The sequence below is a fragment of the Poecilia mexicana genome, unplaced genomic scaffold (genome assembly GCF_051168715.1).
Source record: "Poecilia mexicana isolate PSO_F unplaced genomic scaffold, ASM5116871v1 scaffold_16, whole genome shotgun sequence".
NCBI lineage: Eukaryota > Metazoa > Chordata > Actinopteri > Cyprinodontiformes > Poeciliidae > Poecilia > Poecilia mexicana.
In genome coordinates, this window is record NW_028263385.1 from 9,274,774 (window position 1) to 9,291,561 (window position 16,788).

Consider the following 16,788-nt stretch of genomic DNA (forward strand, 5'->3'; position numbering starts at 1 on the left):
CTGGGACTTTCTCCAGCATCGTAAAAAAGGACTTTAAACAGTTTAAATGGCAAGATGTATGTTTAAATAGCTGTTTAAAATCTTTGTATAGCTTGATATCAGCAACAGCCTGATGCCTATTTTATCCAGTAACAGATCTACTGTTGTGCTGTTGCAGCTGATGTTCATTTCACAGCATCCAGAGATCTGCAACTGCCATGCCAAGATACACGGCAAAGTAAAAAATATAGGGCAGTAGATGTAATATTTATGAAGCTAGGAGCTCTTCTCTGAAGCAGCTCTATTCCAGCCAAGTATCCCTTAGTAGAAAAGGAGTAAATGCAGCAGGAAAACCACTCATGAACTAGACTACAGCATGAAAGAAAGGATTGCTATGAAGGATTCTAAATCATACAAACTGCATAACGAAACATACTTGAAACATATTGAAGACAGAGTCTCGGAGTAAAATGCTGCAAAGGAAACAGGAAAGAGTGCAACTGATTAGGAAGAAAAGAGGAACTCAGGGAAACACACACTTAACAGATCTGCATCTCATTTGGGCTGGAGCATGGGACAAATGAACTACCTCATCGCTTACTCCCAACCCATCACCCCTCGCACCCGGCTGTGTCCATTAGTTTCCAAAAGGATGATGTAAGAGAGCCAGGGGCCCAGACACGCAGAGGAAGCGCAGAGTAAACAAGCAGCAGCGCCGAGCCACACTGAACTCTGATCCACTGTTTTCAGACCAACGGTTTGAGTAGCTATTTGAAGCGGAAACAGCATTAAAAGGCAGGAATTGAAAGGACTCATCACTGACAGAAGAAAGCTACAAACTGTCTTAGCTTACTACAGTGGTACCCAACTAACACTGATGCTGGAAGTCCACCGTCCTCCATGATGTTCCCATGTTGCCACACACCTGCATCACTGCCTCAGAATAACATCGAGTTCTGAAAAGGTCAGTTAATCGGGACTGGGCAATAAATCAATTTTATTGATCAAATTTTTGGTTTTTGAAGATTTAATTTATGGAAAATTTTGATTTCTTTTTCCCCCCACCATTGGACTCTGTTGGTTTCCTTTGTTCAGAGTGATGTCGGCACAGCCAAGACTCACCACATTGTTTGACAAGCGGTTTTTTACAGCGTCTATTTTATTTGGACTTTGAATTCAGGTCAACTCTATGATGAAAATCAACGGTTAAGAAAAAAATCACATGGCATTAAAATCAAAATAATGTGAAAATAAAGTCTTAATATTGAGACTGAAGTAGTAATTTTATTAGTACTCCAACACACAAAAAAGCAAAACACAATCATTGTTTTTTTTATCATTAACACAGTTTTCTCGTCATTTTAAAATGTTCTAGTAAAATTACATCTTTATTCTGCTAATAATAAAGATGCATACATATTCTCATAATCACCACAGAGATCAATTAAAATTGCATCTGGCATTAAAAAAAAATCTGATTTTATTTTTAGTGATATCACCAACCCTACTGTCAATAAACCATTATTTAAAATATCTTAATAAGTAAAGACCTACAACAGTTTTAATAAATTGCTTTTGTCAGTGTATGATCGAAAATATACAAGATTAACATTTATCAATTACTACCCAGGTAAGACCAATTAAACACAGAAACCAATGCACACTATTAGGCGGTAGCTTGTTTTTCTTTCAGTAATCAGACTTATCCATTCAGGTAGGTGTGCATACTGACCGACAGGACCAGCACTCCTTCACTGCTGTCCACCAGACCTGTGAATACTAATGTTTTGACCAATGGCTGCAGCAGGTTTCTTCTCATCACCTGGCCCGGACTCATGACAATGCCGGGCATTTAGCTGCTGCTCTCCTCTGAGCCAGTGTGTGTGTGTGTATGCGCGCGCGCCAAATCCACAGCGCCGATGAAAGGATCCGCTTATCTGAACTAGCAGCAGCTCCCTACGGACCCAGCATCTGCCGCTGCTGCCAGGGAACATGCCCCAACAAACACCAAGACCCAACCTAGATGGCATGTCTAGAGGTAGGGGAGGAAAACTGAGTCAAGCTGCAGAAAATACAAGCTGTGTTCAATGACATCAGAAGAAGAGGGGGATTTCTAGGTCACCGATGCTGCCACATTAACTGGAAGTGATGTAAATGTTATTTCAAGAGGCTGGGAAGACCCCGTCTGGTTTGTGTTTTACTGGATTTTTATTCTGGAACAACTCAGTTTTATACATCATGCTTGGTCTTTATGCAGCTTGGCTTGCTTTGGCCCAAATCAAAACACCAATCTGCATGAAAATACCAAAAGTTTAAAGCACCTTCACCATGTTACCGTCACACTAAATTGAAACCAAGACAAAATAAAAACCTTAAACCGACGGTGCTTTTCTTAGAAACCAAAAATATAGCTGCACAAGTAAATGTTACTGAGACTTCAGGCCAGTTACATTGTTTTATTCCACGTCAGGACTTTGCATCATTTCATTTAAATCTTACATATGACAGATGAGAAAACTTCCAACCTTATGTGAACTTCTGTCAATGCAACACTTATATTTACTCAACAAAAATTAGAAAGGTTTCTCCTCTGGCCAATTAATTCATGTTTCTTTTACAGTGCCCAAACTAGCTGAGCCTCTGGTTTCTCTTCACCTCTGTCCAAGGTCCTTAATGACCGTCATATTCAGAATCCTAAAAGAAAGATGTTATCTCATCATCTTTAAACACATAATTTTATCATCTTGGCTACCACTTTCTCCTTTTTTACTGATCTAGAAGTGTTGCTCAGCAACAGTTTCACCATTTCATTTCATTTTGTTAAGTTAACAGCATATTGGGTGATTAGAGCCAGAAGTTCAGAAGGATGGGTGGGTGGATGTGTGTGGTTTTTTTCCTGCTTGCGTGCAAGTGTGTATTGTCTGTCTGTTCATTCATATACACTGTCAAATAAGAAAATTTACTTTTAATATGGCAGTCTGGTGTAAAATGTGGCATCTTAAAATGAACATATGCACTTTTGAAATGATCTTATTAAAACTTTTGACTAAAATAATTATTCTGATAAGTAGCAAATCCCCCTAAAAAAATCTGCGTTTTATTCAAAAAAACTTTCTGGATCAAACAGATCTCATACTGAAGTGATCCAAATTGTTTTCATACAAAATTGTTTTCCATGCAACTAAAAACGTAAAAACCTTTGTTTTTGTTCTCCCGCTTACCATTATTGATCTGGGATATCCGGATCTAGTAATATTAGGGAGCAGATCCATAGTTAACACTAAAAAAAGTAGATTATAATGCTGTAGCTTCTAAATGTTTCTCCTTTGGAGTTGATAAAACATTGCATATCAGAGCTGCATGTGTTAGTGGTATGTAAAGCATGAATATACAACACCAATTATAATATCCTACCAATAATTGCATGAGTGTATCTCACTGCAGTGCACATATTGGGAAAATTAATAATCCAAATCTGTACTTTGTGCAATTCCTTTATATAAAAGTTCATTATTTTTATGAAGTCTTTATGCATGCAACACAATAGAGTGTGAAAGATACAGAACTGGAAAGATTTTTATCATAACCAGGTTGGCAAGAATTGGCAAGTGACCTGTGCATTACTTATGGGCTACAAACAAGCCAACATAAGCACAAAGATGGCAGCATGCTTGTCTCAGACTTTTTCTGGCCATAACCTGCATCACTTGCTCAGTATACTCACAGACAACGTGGGCATTCTCACAAACTTACCTCAAGCTTCAATCTAAGCAGAACTCTTAACACCATACAATTACAACCAAGAGCCATCATTTGGAGGATTTTTCTCTCCCCGCTTAAAAACCCAGAGCTCATTTACAGACAGCAACATCACCTCATGTCTCTTTATGTCAGCTGGCTCCGGTAATAGAAGATAAAAATCAACTCCTGCAAAGTTGTAATTTTTTTTAAAGCAATTATTTTAAAGAAGCGGAGAAATATGTGCAAGAGATGATCTGTTTACATGGTTGTAACATCGGATGTTTGGCCTTTAACTGAGGAGGAAGTGGTCTAATATTAGCCGACAGATCTGGTGACTGGAACTTTCAGATGACCAGAGAGCAGAAGAGGCACATCTTGGATATTATTCATCTCAATGGAGGTGGCAGAAACAAGCAGCACAATCCAAATCAAGACTTCCTTTTACCTGCACTTCCTCTGTGTTCCAAGGAGACAGCAAGGCAGCTGACTGTAAACTTCAGCTTTGGCACAAATAAATCAGCAACACCATCAACATAAAAGATAAGGGGTGTCCACAAAGATGCCTTCCAACAACTGCATGTGCCTTTTTTCATTTCAACAACAACAACAATTTGTTCCTTTAACTTTGAATAACTTTCCAATTACCAAGTGTACGTTTTAATGATATTTCTAAAACATTATTGGCAGCTTTGACTAGTCAATCACTAGTAAAGTTCAAATGTGAGCGCAAAGAGAAAGGTTATATTTCTTCTCTTCAGCTCAGTGATTGAACCAACCTTCACAGTGTTTGTCTTTCAGATTACATTATGCTCTGCTGAACTGAATAAATATTGGCAAGATGTGACTACAGTCTGTTGGCCTCTGATATCATTGCAAGAATCTGTGACATTTGGCTTAATACGCTTGCTAGCCGGAGAGCTTGCCAAGAGTGAAATAAGAAATAAATTTCTCATCATGAGTGAAATTAAAAACCTTAACCACACACAGGCCGACATTGTAACCTGTATATTTCAGAAGGATTAACAGCAACATATGGACTACTGACGGGTTTATTTGCAGAGTCCTTGTTGAATTTGAGCCGCCAGGGTTAAAGTTCAAATGTGGTCCTGCTACACTTTAAAATGATTCATGTGCCCACCATAAAAGCATTCAAGTATGCCTCCTTTTAAAACTGAGGTTCAAACATCTTCATTTCGTTCAGCAGGTATCACAATAGGACCACTTTAAGTTTTAATAGAAACCACTTGCTACACTGTTTGCCTTTCCAGCAGGCTGGGATCCACCTTCTATCCCCCTATGATAGGTCAACATCAGGGTGGTGTGATTTACACCAGTTGGGTGTTAAAGAATGGACTAGAACTGACGTGACTCTTCGTCTATGTGGGGAGTTGAACTTCAGACACAGTCTGCTCCTCCTCAGAGCATTTTTTTTTATCCTCTAGATAAATTTGTTTTGGTGCAACTGTCTTAAGCCTGGGTTATGTCACAATGGCTTGAGTCTTTGTTTAAACACTCTGCACAGCAGTAAACCATGTCTATTACATATTTGTTAAAATTGTCACTGTGCCCTTCAGAGTAAGACATACAATCCATGAAAAAAAAACAAAAAAACAAAAAACAAAGCTGCTGCTGCTTCCTCACACACACGTACACACACACGCACACACACACACACACACCCCCCCCCCCCCACACACACACACACACACACAGAGTGTGAGACATCATTTATGCTTCTAATACAAGGTGATTATTACATCTGGGTTCAAGCAAGACTTTTTTGCAATGTGAAACTTGAATTGACCAAAATCATTATAACTGGTCAAAGCTAAACAAAAATAAAAATAAATAAAAAAAATAAAAAAAATAGAGACCATAAAAGTTGTGGTCGTTGTATTTCTAAATTTTCCTTGTCATCATATTCAACCGAGTGTGACACAGTACAATGCAGCACAAACAACTACTAGTATGTCACAGTCCACAAACTGTGCTGTGGATTCAAACCAAGGCCTCACTGCCACAAAGCTGGAGTGACTTCAATCAGTTTCTTTGCGACTGATGTTTCTGATCTTCTCACGTCTGTTTCTGTACAGCTTATACGGCTGAGCGCCACTTTGAAATCTGCTGAATCTGGGCTTTGCATCCATCTGCACAGCTGGGAACGAGAAACCCTTTTGTAGATGAACACCACACTATAGCTACGGTGACAATATGTAGGTTTTGCAGGTACTTTATGAGCAGATGTGTTCAATGTTAATCTAACCAACCATACACCACACATGGGAGTAAAAACCTATTTGATCGTACATGAAATATGTCATCCAGAAACAGACTTCATCTTCTACACTTTAAAATGTAGAAAATGAATATGGAAAAAATGCATATTCTATGTATTTTCTATTAACATCTTTAATAACCCAAATATTAAGCTCAAGCTCAAGCAATGGTAATGCTACATACCCGATGACTTAAACCATACAATTGATACACGCTGTCAAAGTTGAATCTAGCATATATCAAACTGCCAGTTTTAGCTTACTTTTTAAGCCCCGCTGCTAAACAAAGACTCGTCTCTGTTGCTATAAGGATTTATAATTGGACCATAAAACTAGGAGGGTCTGTGAGATCCAGACTATTATTTCTTTACAAAGAGATTCAAAGCTGCTCCAAAAATGGGACAATGTTGCATGCTTCCCCCCTTCCCCGAATTACATAACTCCTGTGGCTGAAAAAGCATAGTTGACTGATCCTGTTTACAGCTAAAGCAGTTCTGACTGCTAAAGCTGGTGGATTCTGCCTCATTACAAAACAGACAAGGATTACACCATCATCCCTTTCTTTACTCTTCACCGCAAGTGTGGCGATGCAGGTTCAAAATCAAGTGAATTATTTTTTTTTAACTAAAGCACAAATTTCTCAGAGGATGCCAAATACATAAGGGGAAAAAGTAGAGTCCCTGCTTATCTTAGCTTCTCATGCCTGGCTTGCTCAGGTGCTACACTTAAAAAGAGCGCAGGCTGACATAAAAGCAGCAGAACAAAACATTTAGGGAAAAAAAGAGAATAGAAGAAAAGACGGATTAGAAGATATGGGGGGAAAAGAATCCTGACGGCACATTTTCTCAGGGCTGGTGATGGAGCTTTCAACAGCTCAGGTCCAAGGACAAACCTTTCAAAGGAGGAGATAAATTGAACAATCTTGTGGCTAGGGAGGCCTAGCCCAGCTATTTGGAAGAATCCAGGTGTTCTTGCTCAAGCATGTTTTACGTGGGCAACACACAGCTAAGACAAGGCTTCAGAAGATTAATTTTAAATATTCTTACCAGTTTTTTAACGGTTTTCAAAAAACACATCTATGCTCTCATTTGCTAAATGAGAGCATAGATGTTATAGATGCTTAATGTTATAGTCGAGAAAGCTTCAGAAGGTTTAGGAGAAAATAAATCTACAAAAGTATAATCAACAATGTCTGCTGTAGCATTGTATCAGTACATAATCGTATCTCTTTCACATTTCCTTAAGCTACAACCACAAACTTTACTGTTTATTTTGCTTTTATGTGACATAGCATAAAAATGGCATTATCAAAGTGGTGGGAAAAGGGCCATTCTCTAGCATGAATATGCTTTCTAAACTACTCCATGATTCTCCCACAGCTTATCTGTTTTCACCTCAGTCCATCTTCATACCAACTCTAACCAGGTAGCCCATCTTTAAAGAAATTAAGAAAAACATACCTTCAGTGTGATGCTGCCACTACCATGTTTCACTATGGGGATCATGTAAGTCAAGATTTGCACAACTGATAACAGGTCAGTCAACAGATTCTCAGTTTGCAGCTTCCCTTCAGCAAGCAAAGTGCACAGTTAGATATTAAAAGCATAGAATTTGTTTTGTAACCTAACATTACTTTAAACTTTTTCACAACTTGATCTCGACAATGTCTAGTGTTACTTACATTGCATAAAGATGTTTTATTTTTTGTTTTGTTTTTTAACTAAGAAACCTCTCATGCTTTCACAAAACAACTACACAAAGCTGGGTTGTATTTTCCAAATTGGTCCCTTCTGAAGAGAACAGGCTGCAATGCATTTCATTTAAGGATACCAGAGTAAATGAGACTGATAAATGCATGCCTAACTGTCAAGCTGTTATTTGTGCAAACACAAGTTTTCACTATTTGTGTTGGGCTTCCACAAAGACGTTTAAATTTAGGCTTGTAATCTGACTGAATGTGACAAAGTTCAATAGGTAAAAAACTTTCTTTTTACCCATTGCATCTTAAAACCTGGAAAACACCTTGAACATTGATAAACAAGACTGGCAAACTATACATTAAATGAAACTGAAGAGTTAATGTATCCTTCTCTCTGCTGTGAGTCAGATGACAAGATAAATTACCTTTGAGACTTTTAAGGTTTTGTGTCTATTCAGAACGCTCACGATGCAGGCTGCCGTTCAGGATTCCCACATAATAGGGCGGAACACGTCTAACCTCCCTCTTGATGCAAAGCCAAAACAAGCTAGCCTCCCTCCATGAAGCCCCCCCCGTCAGCAGGAAGGAAGTCTTCTTGTTGTCTGAAGGACGAGGCTGCATTGTGCTATTTCCAGAAAGAGGCAGCATCTCAATGCTCAAATGCTTCAATGTGGAGATCCAAACAACTGATGCCACCAAAAGAGAAGTTGTACTACAAAGAAAGACTTCAAACTGGCAAGTATCCAGGGAATTTCCAACAGCTGAATGAGGAGCATGGCACTGGTCTGGACTGATGAAGTAATCAAGAATTCAGAAACGTATTAAGAAATCTCAGAGAGCAGAGCAATCACTGCCTCAAATAACTCATGTCAACTTGTTGCATTGGTTAATCAGGTAAAAGTTGGGGTCTACTTGGCAAGTCACAATGGTCGCTTAAATTATTTTACAGTGCACTGCAGCACACTAAAACAGTGAAATAAAAAAATATATATTTAAAAAATATTTAAAATAAAGAAGTTTAATATACAATATCTTCACATTTCATGTAATAAATTCCAGATTATATAAATGCATTTGTTTATATTTTTAATTTAAACATTATACGCAAAATAAGTCATTGTGGCACTTCTGGCACTCCATACCTCTGTCTCCACCTGTGCACTACTGAATATGTAAAACGTCCTCTGCACAGAGATGGAGCCCAGTCTGTAACTGCATCGTGTTAGTGGGGATCTAATCCTAACATAAGGAGGGGGATGGGATGGGACTGGTGAGATTACCTCATCTACAGCAAATTGTGTTATTATAACCTCCATGGCTTTCTGCGCAATGAATGGGGAACGACACAAAGCGGTTAAAGGGGTGAGAATGACGGTGTCTTGCTCAGGGTAATGTCTGTTTTATATTAAACATTATCATTGTCAAAACATTTTTGCTCCAAAATGTTGGTCCTTATGTTGTGCTAGCATGACACCCCAATGAGTTAGCATTTATAAATGACGTTAACAGGTTTATTTTCGACCAAGGCGTTTTGTTCATCTTATTTCTGAACCTCTGCAGGACATAACTTTAAATTTCCTCTCAGTGTGGAAATGGGGGTGAATGACGAAGCAGTCGCCGAATCGTTCAAACTGACCAAATTCCAGCCCGTGAGTCAAGACTTACGTGTTGCTCCAGGGAGAGTCTTTTCCTCCATTTTCAGTAGCAGTTCCCTCCGTTTCTGTCCTTTTGTTCGCTCAGACCTGAGAGTTTCGGCTCTTCCTCCCCGGCAATCCTCTCATTCCTCAGGCAGAAGCCGGGAGGAGGGGGAAACTTGGTCGAGTCTCTCCACTTGTTAAAAAAAGAAAAAGAAAAAAAAAAGCCAGGAAATCCTCTTCAAAGAGTCCAGAAAGGTGATAAACACTCTGAACGCGTCTGTAGTTGAACACTGCTGGTTGGGTATGCTGCTGGGAATTAAAATAGCGCTGTCCGAGGGAATTTGGGGGGATAAAAAGAGGAGGAGGTGAGAGAAGTTCCCCAGTCCAAGACAACCGCACAGCTGATGCTCTGCTCACTGTGATCTCGCTGCGCTCCACATCGGATTTTACCATTATGAAACAGAGGGGGGTCCGCTGCTTTTAAATGACATTTAGTAAACATATGCCATATATTTTTGTTCTCTGAAAAACACAAATCGCACACATATTTGTTATAGATGTCCTAAATATTGCACAAAGGCATATCTAAACGAGAATAACTCCATTGCTTTATAATTGAAGGAAACATCACACCCCCTAGGATTCAGTTTGGTATTTTTGCCTACAAAACTTCGGGGGCCTCATTTGCGAAGACTTGGAGGGGTGGTGGTGGGGGGGGGTTCTACTAAATTCTTGCTTATGCTGAATTATTTGCGTACGCACAAAAAAACAGATGAAACTGTGAAGCTGCACATGTGGAATTTGGAATTTACCAGACACATACTGCGATGCAAATTATGTCCACCACTTATGCAACTGTAAATTCATACAGAAATGAGGAGAAAGAGCAAAGCTGCAGCAAGTCTTGTTAGACGTGTTTATTCACATAATACCACCAAATAGATGCTTAAGAGTTTAGTAGAACACTGAAACTCCAACCAACAAAAATATGAAGCCACTGTCCAGTCAAAGTCCAGACCTAACTTGTAGTGAGAATAAGTGTTAAGACTTGAAAATGGATGTTCCAATCTGAGCCAGACCTATTTTACAAAGAAGGATTGGCATACATTTCAGTCTCTAGATTTAGCAAGGGTATCAGGATTTTTTTTTTTATTCGTAAAACAATGTTTGGAAACCATGTATCATTTTCCTTACACTTCACAATGACACACTACTTTGTGCTGGTCTGGCAGAGAAAATCCCCGTTAAAAACATTAAAGTGTGTGAGTTTGTTGCAAAATTTTGTTGCCAAGTATCGACAATACAAAAACTGAAACCAGAACATGGTTGCAATTAAAAGGAAGCACAGTGAAGGAATTTTATGGGTTACATGAATTGCTGCATTCTGCTTGCCAGGTTTTTGCTGTTTGATGTGTTTTCTACACCTGGTGCTCATGTTGTGTTGGCTCATTAAGTCTTTTTCTCTATTAAGGTGAATAAAATCACTTCCAAAAAGGTCTGCCCTTTCAACTGATCTGTGTTACGTAACAATAGGAGTCCAGCGTCTCCTCTCATCTGCCACCTGTGGATCGCTCAGAGCATCTGCCCGGGTGAATGGGGGCAGGACCAGAGGCGCCTCGGCACGCTTGAGAGGGGACACCCTATCTAAAGGATCCTGGTTGGGTCCTTTTGTGCAGCTGCTGAGTCGCGCTCACCCAAACCCCCACGAGCCACCTGTTGTTGCAACTGGACTGTGGAAGACGGCTGAGGTTTTCTGGGGGGTTGGGTGAGTTTTGGGGTGGGCGCCTAGCTGGTTTTAAAGTAAAAAAATATTTTAAGTATGTTTTTGTCTCAGGGTTTCCCTCAACTTGTAATCACATGTCTGTCAATTGATTCAGAAAATCACATCACAACAAGATTATCATAGAAGATTCCAGTGTCACTGATACATTATTATATTTAGTAATAGAGGAGTAAAGTATGGAAATATAAACATGCATAAATAATCTGTTCTTTCGCCATGATTATCTAGACCAGGAAACTACTTTAATCATGTTTCCTACTTTTCAAGAGTTCATAGAAACACTGTGGTATAAAATATACCACAGTGCCTGGCCCTGAACATTCAACACTTAAAACTTTCTATTATCAGTCTGATAGGAAAATTAAAGGGCACAGGATGAAAGCATGCCTTAGAGTCAGGAAGCATGTCTTAAGTTATCACACAGTGGTGTACTTTACTGCGTTAATGAGCCATCCAAAATGAGATGCATGCAAAACAGCAGCTGTAGTTCGGTGGGTCCCTAATAATTGCTCTTTAGATGTGTAGAAATGTTGCATGATCTTAGAAAATTTAGTAGACTGGTATTATCATTGGTCACTGAGGTTGTATTCTCTTTCCTCTACTGGCTTTTACTTTTAATTTTGTGTTTTCGATTCGAAACAGCGTTGTGTATCTGGGGCTTTTCACTGCACATTGTTGGAAGAGCCTCTCCATCTCTTCCTAATCAAGAAAAGACTTTGATCACCAGTTCATTCGCTGACACATGGTCTCTGGAAAAGAAGTGAGTAAACAGAAAACATCAAAAAGGGAGCAAAGTGATTGCACCAATATCCACAAGGTATCCTGAAAACAAAGAAGAAAACTGAAGAGTCAGTGAAAGGAGCCTGGAGAAGATTTAAGACACTGAATGAGAGAATTAAGATATACAAAGAGATTATGTAAGATAACAGAGATTGAACTAAAACCTGATGAAAACCAGATGGTTTTCATTCTTCCTTTTTTTTTAGTTTTGGTCATTTTAGAAGGCCAAAGATAATGTCTTTACTTTGTCTTTAAATAAGAGAAATACAGCGAACCCTCGCTATAACGCGGTTCACCTTTCACGGCCTCGCTGCTTCGCGGATTGTTTTTTTGTGCAGTTTTTTTTTCACAGTGCATTGTGTTCTGCGTCCAGATTGGCTAAACAATCTCCGCGCTTCTTTTCTACCTGTGTGCCAATAATGTTACTGTATTTAAATACAGCTTGGCAAATTTTGGCAAATATTTTTGCCCAGAAGAAAAAAGAGCGACAACAACTATAGATAACTATCCTCTTCTCTCAAAAAACACATACCAGCACTACAGGCTTCAGAAGAAAGAGACACTACAGAGCGGAGTCACAGTCAGAGGCACAGTGAAATACACGAGTCACAGTTTGTCCTACTGTACTTCGTATTGATGATTAAAATGATTATTTTACTGTATTTATTTAAAAAAAATTGCTTGGGCCTGAAAACAGGTGTTGTTCTTTGGTTTCAATGTAGAATATTTAATTATGCTGTATGATAATTGTAAAAATAAAAAATAAAGGTAACTACTTCACGGATATCACCTATCACGGGTTCTTTACTATATCACATTCTCATACTATAATCTCCATTTCTTCATTTCTTTGTAATAATGGCTGCCATCAACTTCATCTTCTTCTGGCTCAAAGTTTCTGGTATCTAAAAGTTTATTTCTTCCAATAAGTTATCCAAGAAGATGCAGCTGAGTGAATGTACCTAGTTACTATCCTCCTCTGGCAATCAACCAAAAAACAACAGACTTATCTCGGGCCACAGCCAGCAGTGCCCTCACCAGTCAGTTTGCAGGTCAGCTGCTGTGAATGGCGAGGCTGACGCTCATCCTGGTAATGAAATAACAATAGCTGGAATGTTTAGAATCTCCCTGGACCACTGACCCAGACTATGGTATAGATAACTGAACACACAAGATTTTCTCCTGAGCAAATTTTGCACATTAAGCAGCATGAACAGGGTAGTGGATAAGGAAAGAATGAGCAAAAAATGAATCTACTATTTCCGGTTCCTGGCTGAAATGTTAGTGTGCACTTACTAGGTCCATCATTCGTCATTGCAAATTACAGAGCTGTCATAGGGTGTTTTTGCTGTCAGCTTTCTCCGTTTTTGTGACAGGAGCATTGGCTTCTGCCAACAAGGCAACAACTCGTCAACAGCAACTGTAGAAAAGCCCAAAGATTCACATGATTTTTTTGACTATATTATTAGTTTCCTGGTGTTATTTAAGTTTCAAGATCCAAGACCTGTTTCACATTCCCTGCTTATCTGTAAGTGCTGGTGCAAAGATGGATAGAGAAATAATGTGGAAGAGAGTTGTGATTCTGTACTGGCTGAACAAATTAAATCCCAATAAAATATATTGAAAATGTTGGTCATAATGTGGCAAAAAGTGAAATAGTCCAAGCATGTCCAACACCATTTATGATAAGATTTGATTGTTTTGACTGAAGAAATTGGAGTACAGAAATCTTTTCACCTTCAGGATATGATGCATCAGAACTAATTTATCATCAAGGAATAAATAAACATTTCAATAAAGCAAATGAGTTTCAGGGAAAAGCAAGCAAACTGCATTCCAAACAACAGCAACATTCCAAAGCCCTGCAAAATCGAAATTTTCCTTTAGACTTAAGGGCAAGATTCTGTTATTTTTATTTCTTAAATCATCCAACAAAAAAAAAAAAAAAAACACTACACTGGCATAAAAATGCATACCTTCAAAATAGAATTGCATGAACAACGACTAATGTTTACACAGTATTAAAAAAAAAAGAAAAACTTTTCTACAACAGGTGGCATTACCAGTTCATTTTGCAGTCAGCAATGAAGTCTGCAGTCTGTCTCAAACAGCAGAGTCTTGTAAGTCATGATGTAATCTTTCTGAAACGTGCTATCAGTAAGAAAACAGGGCCAAAAACACGTGGCGTTGGCTTCTATCGCCGCTACCCCCCCCCAGGGCCTCTCACTATTCTGCTTTTTCCCTAGACTCTTTCTCCCTCTTCCGCCCCCAACCCATCCACCTCCCTTCTGGTCTGTCGCATTCTCTGTTTATAAGTGCATGAATTGCTCTGTTTTTACAACTCCCAGCCCACTACCAACCCCACTACTGCCTCAAGAATAGATGCCCCCCAACCCCCACTCTATCCTTATGGGCTTTCATTTCCATGACAACTCACAATAAAAGGAGAGGGAAATAGCAGAGGCAGAAAAAATAGAACGAGAGGGTGGTAGTTCTATGCCTTGACCTTTCATTGAATATGTAAAAAGGGAACCCTTCACTTCATGTCATTAAGTTTTATTGACCTTAAACTGACCAGTCACAAGAGCATCAGCAGCAGGAATCCAGACTTATCAAGGGGAAGTGGAAAATGAACAACACTAATTAATATGACTAAATGAAATACTTGGCAGAAATAATAAAGAGCAGAAATGTCAAAGATACAGATTTTGTTTCATTAGTTTCCTTTTAACTAATGCTGCATGAATTGGTTTGATTTCTAGCCTAAGCCCCTTTTTCATTTTCTCCCAGTCCATATATGGGCTCCCTTTGTGTACTCCAGCTTCCACTCACATTCCAAAAATATACATAATAATTTCTTGATCTAAATTGTAATTAGGACCGACTGAGGGTGTGTGTGTGTGTGTGTGTGTGCACGCATTGTTGTATTTTCTGTTACGTCTGCATGGTGGCTAATTGAAGACACAGCCTCTTAAAAGAACATATATGTATCAGTTTCCTTAATCATGTCTGGCGAGGTCTAAAGGTTGATTTCTCTACTGCAGAAATCATTGATTTTGTGGCACATGACCGATGACTGGCTTCACAACAACAGAGATTAATGCTGAAAAGGCTTTTTGGGTCAAACACCAGTCTCTCTGTAACACATAAACATGGTATTATGTGGACACATATTGTACCAGGGATTATTTTTTTAATTCAAGATCATAGATTACATTTGGAATTAATTCTACGTAGAACTGGAGAAATGCTTTCCCACTGGAATAGTCGTACAACATAAAAAGTAAACAGCAGTTACTCTATTCTGCAACACAATTTAGTTAGTATTGCTAAAAGAAATAGCTCTTCACAAGATATAGTTTTGCATGCCAAATGAAACTGAGTAAATAACATAATTGCCTTTCAGTTGGTTGATTGTAAAAAATATCCTGGTTCTCCAAAGGCAATAAAGATAACTTATAAACTCTCCTGTGAAATCCAAATAGCACAACACAACTTAACCTCAACAAAACATGAGGATATGAGCATAACAATTCACAAAAAATAATTTAAAAAGTATTTCAATAATTGTCTTTATATATAGATCTACTTTCAATACATCAGTGTATCAGCAACAGTTAGTTATGTAACAACAGTGGAACTATTGTACTCATAACATGTCATGTGATCATATTGCTTTCGTTTACATCTCTGTAAAAGAAAATAAATGGCAGGAATGTCTGACCTGTAAAAACTCTGCAAGGTAACACTTGTATTTGAACTCCTGCAGTGGTGGCCCAAGGCATAGGCAAACTAACGTGCTGCAGAGGGACCCCAAACCACCAGGGGACTCCCATAAGCACATGCATTCTCAGACACACTAAACTATGGTCAAAATGATTATGTTTGTGAAAGATTAATAGTTATACAGACTCAACTTAAAATCATTACTGTATTGGAGTACTATTACTGGAGTAGCTTGTTATTAATCTATAGATAAATAACAAGGATTCCCTCTTTCTGGATTCACACTGAAATGTTATACTTCAGATCGAATGAAAAGGTAAGTAAACTAGCCTTGTCTCTAACTCGAAGGTTATGCAAGACAAAAGCAGTGAGTCTCCAGCTTTAGCATTATTTTATGGTGATTTGTAATGTCTAGAGAGGAGAGGAAGTTGTCTGAGAGCAGTACCTGGGAGATCAAACAGACCGGTGGCCTATCCAGGAGTTTTATTGCACCCTGTGCCAGGTTCCTTTGGCTGTTATTCAGGAAATGGGTAAATGGCGATTTGTGATGCAACTATGACTTAGTATATTGCTGAAAATGGGGCAGCATTCAAGTAGACATCATAATTCAGCTTTGATTCCAACCAACATTGTTACCATGATGTCCAAAAGCATAGGGACTTCCTTTTCTCAGAACAACCGTGGGACTAGATTATGCTATGTTTGCAAACTAGGCAGTTATTGTTAAAAGCTTTGCAACAGTGAATGGACGCCATTAAAAGTCTCACTTTTCTACACACTATCAGTCATTCTAAAAGCAAGAGGGGAAAACATGGCATGTAAGGAAATCTCCAATACTAAGTCATCACACAAAGAAAATATTAAAAAGAATCTAACCATGACCGCATATCGTTCACTAGCTCAGTACAGAATCAGAGTTGAGCCTTTGGATATAGACAGTGTTAATGCTGCTGTGCCGTAAAGCTTATTAAAATAGGCTACATAAAACAGGACATATTCTTAATTAGATTAAACTAAAGCACTTATGACAAGAAACAAATATGAGTTGACAGCTCTTTCCAGCGTTACTGCAATAGGCTCAGTGACTCAGTTATTTTTGTAGACTGGGATCAGCAGCTAATTTAGTCACCCTACCTCATAGAAACCTGTCCCAAAAAAAGACCCTAC

The 16,788-nt window shown here is 38.7% G+C and overlaps 1 protein-coding gene across 4 annotated transcripts in view; it reads right to left on the minus strand.

Moving 5' to 3' along the window:
• Window positions 1-9,778, minus strand: part of map7d1a (MAP7 domain containing 1a) — a 40,279-nt gene extending 30,501 nt beyond the window's left edge. Inside the window, exon 1 of one of the 4 annotated variants that reach the window (XM_014996278.2) lies at window positions 9,361-9,778. In XM_014996278.2, coding sequence (XP_014851764.2) covers window positions 9,361-9,391 — 31 coding nt within the window. In that variant the 5' untranslated portion in view covers window positions 9,392-9,778. The remainder of the gene's footprint in view (window positions 1-9,360) is intronic. The other 3 variants (XM_014996277.2, XM_014996280.2, XM_014996279.2) reach the window with 3 other exon arrangements.
• Between the last annotated feature and the right edge of the window lie 7,010 nt (window positions 9,779-16,788).